We start from the raw sequence: 5,733 nt of genomic DNA on the forward strand, positions 1-5,733 counted from the left end.
GCTGGGACCTCCCGTACCCTGGTACCCTGGGGAGGGGGATCTAAGGACTTTATTTCCTGCCCCAAACTCTGCGTGGAGGGCCGGCTCCACCTGCTGCCCTGGTCCATCCAGGTTGCTCACCGCCTCTGCGGGGGGTGGAGGGCGGCCTTGGCTGCAGGGTGCGGGGTGCCAGGGTGCTGGGTGCCGGGGGAGGGAGGCCGGGGAGGCACGGCCGGGGACGCGATGCCCGCGTGGTGCACCTGCAGCCCAGCCTGGGGGGGGGGGGCGGGGCCTGCCCGGCCGGTCCCCACCCCCTCCTGCGGGGATATAACTTCGGTGGCGGTGGCGGAGGCTGCACCGTCCCTGGCCCTAGCCTGAGCCCTGGCCTCCCGAGTCGCCCTCCCGCCCTACCTCCGAGCAGCATGAGCTTCACCGCCCACTCCACCTTCTCCTCCAACTACCGGTCCCTGGGCTCCGTGCAGGCGCCCAGCCACCGGGTCCGGCCCATCAGCAGCAGCGCGGCCAGCGTCTATGCAGGCGCAGGGGGCTCGGGCTCCCGGATCTCCGTATCCCGCTCCACCAGCTTCCGGGGCGGCTGGGGGTCCGGGGGCTTTGCCTTGGGGATGGCCGGGGGTCTGGCGGGCATAGGGGGCATCCAGGGCGAGAAGGAGACCATGCAAGACCTGAATGACCGCCTGGCCTCCTACCTGGAGAAGGTGAGGAGCCTGGAGGCTGATAATCAGAGACTGGAGATGAAAATCCGGGAACACCTGGAGAAGAAGGGCCCCCAGGTCAGAGACTGGGAGCATTACTTCAAGACCATCGAGGACCTGAGGGCTCAGGTAAGGGGGCCACCCCAACCCAGAGCCACGGCCTACCCTGTTACCCTACCCTGTTACCCGGGTGGCTTCTTCCTCCTCCCCCAGGGATTGGAATTTTAATGGGGTGGGGTGTCTGACTCCTTCCTGCTTTCTATCTCCACCCCGCCCCTCTTCCACAAGGAGGGGGTGGGCATGCCCTGGACTTCCCCCACACGTGCTCGCGGGTTACAGGGACCCCAAGGGCGGTGACTGGGCATGGCAGGGCCCTTTCCCAGGCGAAGGGGAGAAGGGGAGGGGCGAGAGTCTTGCAGAGGAAGTCCAGGGCATGGAGGGAGGGACCGGAGATAAGGCCCCAGAAAGAGGACCTGGACACCTGACTTCTGCCTGAATGAGGACAATTGGAGGGTTAAGCGGATGTGGCTAAGGCTGAGTCATCTAAGAGTAAACAGGAGGCCTACCTGTGGGAGGGGCCAATGGGGGCGAGCAGGGGGGAGGTGAACAGGTGCCCTAGGAAAAAAATACCAGGAGAGAGCCAAGGAGAGGACTGACTGACTTCAGGGCAGGCGGCCAGCAGAGGCCGCGGAGAACGGGGGTGGGAGACCGGTGGGAACTCTGGAATTTGGGGCCCCAGGAAAAGAGCAACAGTGTGAGGGGGCACAGGTGGAAGGGGGTGGGTGCACAAGGAGAACCTCTGACTATTCCTGGGATCGAGAAGGTTCCACTCAGACAACACTGCCCGGCTCGGCCCGCTCCATCACCGATTCCCCTTCACGGAGCCGCGTCTCCCCAATCCCCCAGATCTTTGCAAGTGCCGTGGACAATGCCCGCATCGTTCTGCAGATTGACAACGCCCGGCTCGCTGCTGACGACTTCCGCGTCAAGTAAGCCTGGGGCTGCTGGGGAGGCCGGGGTGGCCCCAAGAAGCGTCTGGTGCCGGCTGGGCCACTCAGGCGGGGGCTCACAGCGGGATCTTTGGCTCTGGTCAGAGCTGGGGGGGTAGGAGCTAGGCTCCATGTATTTATTCACGGATATAACCCAGTCTAAGAACATTGTCCCCCAAGAACCGAGAAGGCTGCCCAGAGGATTACCACCTGATCCAGACTCCGGCGGCTGGTTTGCGGGGGCCAGGGGCGCTCTCAGATGGCCTAGTGAGAAGGTTCTGGGTCAGAATGAGGCCCTCTGATCGCCTCCCCTCCCCCTGCCCCCAGGTATGAGACGGAGCTGGCCATGCGCCAGTCCGTGGAGAGCGACATCCATGGGCTCCGCAAGGTCATTGATGACACCAATGTCACTCGGCTGCAGCTAGAGACAGAGATCGAGGCTCTCAAGGAGGAGCTGCTCTTCATGAAGAAGAACCACGAGGAGGCAAGCAGGGGCCCCTGGCCAGGCCGGGAAGGAGGAGGCCAAACAAGTCAGGGGTGGGGGGCACTAGATGGGACAGGCCGCCTGTAAGTAGCTTGCAGAGAAGTTTAGAACTACCAGCCCGGGCTCTCCTTAATCAGACCATTGCCATACTCGGTCACCTGAATTGCAGTGTGATGGGGTCAAGGGGACATGGGTGAGAGAGCGAGGAGAGGACAAAAGATAGAAGCAGCCAGCACCACGTGTGAGGGCTGCTGGAGGAGTGAGGGCAGGTGGCGCTGAGAGGGCTTCCTGGAAGAATGTACAAGGAGGAGGTTGTGGAAGGAAGATAGATGGAGGGACAGAGTGAAGTGAGGGAGAGAAACCACCTGTAGGTGATAGATTTGGGCAGAGTGGGTGGCATTTTATTCATCGGCAGTAGAAAACCCAGGATTGGCATCGCCCAGAGTATAAAACCAAGAATCTTCTCTGCTGCTTTCTCCAGCTGATCCCACAGGTCTCCCACGAGGGACAGTTGCAGGAGAGGAGCCTTGTCGGAGCTCTGACCCCGAGTCTCTCCTCACTCTGGTCCTCTCTCCTTTAGGAAGTAAAGGGTCTACAAAACCAAATCGCCAACTCTGGGTTGACGGTGGAGTTGGATGCCCCCAAATCTCAGGACCTCAGCAAGATCATGGCAGATATCCGGGCCCAGTATGACCAGCTGGCTCAGAAGAACCGGGAGGAGCTGGACAAGTACTGGTCTCAGCAGGTGCACGAGGGGAAGGGCTGGGTGCCCGGCTAGACACAGAGGCCTGAGGCTGTGGGAGGGAGGCAAAGGAGGGGGGACCTGAGGACTATACCCACCCTGCAGATCGAGGAGAGCACCACAGTGGTCACCACACAGACCGCTGAGATCGGAAAAGCTGAGATGACCCTCACGGAGCTGAGACGTACCGCCCAGTCCTTGGAGATCAACCTGGACTCCATGAGAAACCTGGTAAGCCTCACTTCACCAGCTCCAACTCCCCCCTGGCCCTGCCCTCTGTCGGCCCCAAACCCAATCCTGTCTCGGCCCAATCCCACCCCTTCCATCATAAATCTTATGCTCAGAAAGAGTGGTTCTCTGCATTTCTCACTGCTCCCACCCATGACCCTAGTACCTGGCACGCCCTAAGCTCTCAAGTTTCCAAGAGTGATGGGATGAGCCGTCATGGGACTCGGACCGCTCTGCTAAAACTTGCCGAGACTCTCCTTCCGCTCCATGGCGAGGCTCACCCGATCCTCGTCCCTGTGCCCCCACAGAAGGCCAGCTTGGAGAACAGCCTGAGGGAGGTCGAGACCCGCTACGCGATGCAGATGGAGCAGCTCAACGGGGTCCTGCTGCACCTGGAGTCAGAGCTGTCCCAGACCCGGGCAGAGGGGCAGCGCCAGGCCCAGGAGTACGAGGCCCTGCTGAACGTCAAGGTCAAGCTGGAGGCTGAGATTGCTACCTACCGTCGCCTGTTGGAAGACGGGGAGGACTTCAGGTAAATGGGCCTCTCGTCCCACCCTCACCAGCCGGGGTGGGGAGATGCTTCTCCCCAGAGCCCCTTTGGTAAGCCCCACCACGTGCCCGTTCACTGGGGTCCACTGAGCACCGGGGGTGGAGCTCTGCGAGGGCTCCTGCATCTCCGAGGGAGTAATGGTTGCAGAGCCCCCCCCAACCCCAGAGAAGGGAAGAGAGTAAGCCTTGCCCCGGCCATACTTAGAGCACACATGGAGTTTGGCCTTGGGTTTCCCTTTTGTGGAGGAAGTAGTCAAAAGAATACGGAGATAAAGGCAGGGATCCGGAGGGCTTTTTCAACCCTTTCCTTGACCCCCTGCTACTCTGCAGAGCTGTTTATAACCGGGGCTTGGGCTTCTGTTACAGTCTTACTGACGCCCTGGTCAGCAGCAACTCCTTGCAGACCATCCAGAAGACCACCACCCGCAAGATCGTGGACGGCAAGGTGGTGTCTGAGACCAACGACACCAAAATTCTGAGGCGTTGAGGCAGCAAAACAGGGTACCCTTTGAGGAGCAGGAGGCCAATAAAAGGTTCAGAGGTCACTCCGTGTCTTCCTTGGCTGTTTTCATACCGTGTGCAGTGTCCTGACCCCAGTAGTCCTTCCTCTGATCCGGAGAAATCACTGCTGACCCCAGGGGTTTCATATGGAGGGGTGGGGGTGGCCCGAGGAAAGGTCTGCGTTCCCTTCTGAGAACTCAGCTCAGAAAGAAGAAGGAATGGTTGATGAGAATCCGTCTTTTCAAATTAAAAAAGGGATAAAAGGGGGCACCTGGGTGGCTCAGTGATTGAGCGTCTGCCTTCGGCTCAGGTCGTGATCCCAGGGTCCTGGGGTCGAGTCCCACATCGGGCTCCCCGCATGGAGCCTGCTTCTCCCTCTACCTGTGTGTCCGCCTCTCTCTCTTTCTGTGTCTCTCATGAGCAAATAAATAAAATCTTTTTAAAAAGGAGAGAGAGATAAAAGTAACAGGCACAAAATCCAAAAAGAAAGAAGGAAATAAAATTAAATATTTCCCATCCACTCCCAGAGGTAACCACCGTAAAATAATTTCCTAAATTGGACATACACGGACACGTTTCATTTTTTTAAAACAAATATTAACAAATATTTAGGAAGTACTTACTTTACACCAGGCCCTGTGCTAGGATGCTGAGTATATACATGGTAGACAAAGTGGGTATTGCCCCTACCTCATCGAGCTCACAGCATTTTGGGGGCTCCCAGCTGACTCGGTTGGTGGAGCATGCAACTCCTGATCTCGGGGTTGTGAGTTCAAGCACCGCGTAGAGTGTAGAGATTACTTAAAATATAAAATCAGGGATCCCTGGGTGGTGCAGCGGTTTGGCGCCTGCCTTTGGCCCAGGGCGCGATCCTGGAGACCCGGGATCAAGTCCCACGTCGGGCTCCCGGTGCATAGAGCCTCTGCTTCTCCCTCTGCCTATGTCTCTGCCTCTCTCTCTCATTCTGTGTGACTATCATAAAAAAAAAAAAAATATATATATATATATATATATATATATATATATATATATATATAGGGTAAAACTCATTTTAGTGCATTTTTATGGGAGATTTCCCAGTTTTAAGAAGTTGCATGAGAACAGAGCAATTATAGATGGTGAGTTTTACTGAAAACCAACACAAGATGGATGCTGACAGCTTCATCTCATTTGGTTCTCCTAATAGTTAGGACCACTTTGGGCAAATTACCCCGAGTTTCAGTTTCCTTGTCTATGAAATAGGGAAACAGATTCATTTCAAAAACATTTTCTGAGCTCTTACCACAAATCAGGCAGTGTTGTGAGGGTGGGGGAACAGAACTGCACAAAACAGACAAAAATCCCTGCTCTCAAGGAACTTACATTCTGAAGGAGATTGGAGGGAAGATGAACCCAAACCCCCTTTCCCTTGTCACTGATTTAAAATGTATTGTATTTTTAAAATATATAAAATAAATAAAATAAAATTTGTTGCCCTTTGTGAAGTTAGCCTAGGCATCCCAATTCTCCTTCTGAGTTGCTCACCACTCAGTTCTCCTGTGGTTACAT

At 56.4% G+C, this 5,733-nt stretch overlaps 1 protein-coding gene across 1 annotated transcript; it reads left to right on the forward strand.

Moving 5' to 3' along the window:
- Nucleotides 1–304: 304 nt before the first annotated feature.
- On the forward strand, nt 305–4,229 carry KRT18 (keratin 18). The gene is made up of 7 exons (XM_055337125.1): nt 305–821; nt 1,599–1,681; nt 2,009–2,165; nt 2,746–2,910; nt 3,013–3,138; nt 3,444–3,667; nt 4,051–4,229. The coding sequence occupies exons 1-7, from the start codon at nt 402–404 to the stop codon at nt 4,169–4,171; spliced, it is 1,296 nt and encodes a 431-aa protein (XP_055193100.1). The 5' UTR covers nt 305–401; the 3' UTR covers nt 4,172–4,229.
- The last annotated feature ends 1,504 nt before the right edge of the window (nt 4,230–5,733 follow it).

This window comes from Nyctereutes procyonoides, unplaced genomic scaffold (assembly GCF_905146905.1).
Source record: "Nyctereutes procyonoides isolate TBG_1078 unplaced genomic scaffold, NYPRO_anot_genome, whole genome shotgun sequence".
In the NCBI taxonomy this organism is placed as follows: domain Eukaryota; kingdom Metazoa; phylum Chordata; class Mammalia; order Carnivora; family Canidae; genus Nyctereutes; species Nyctereutes procyonoides.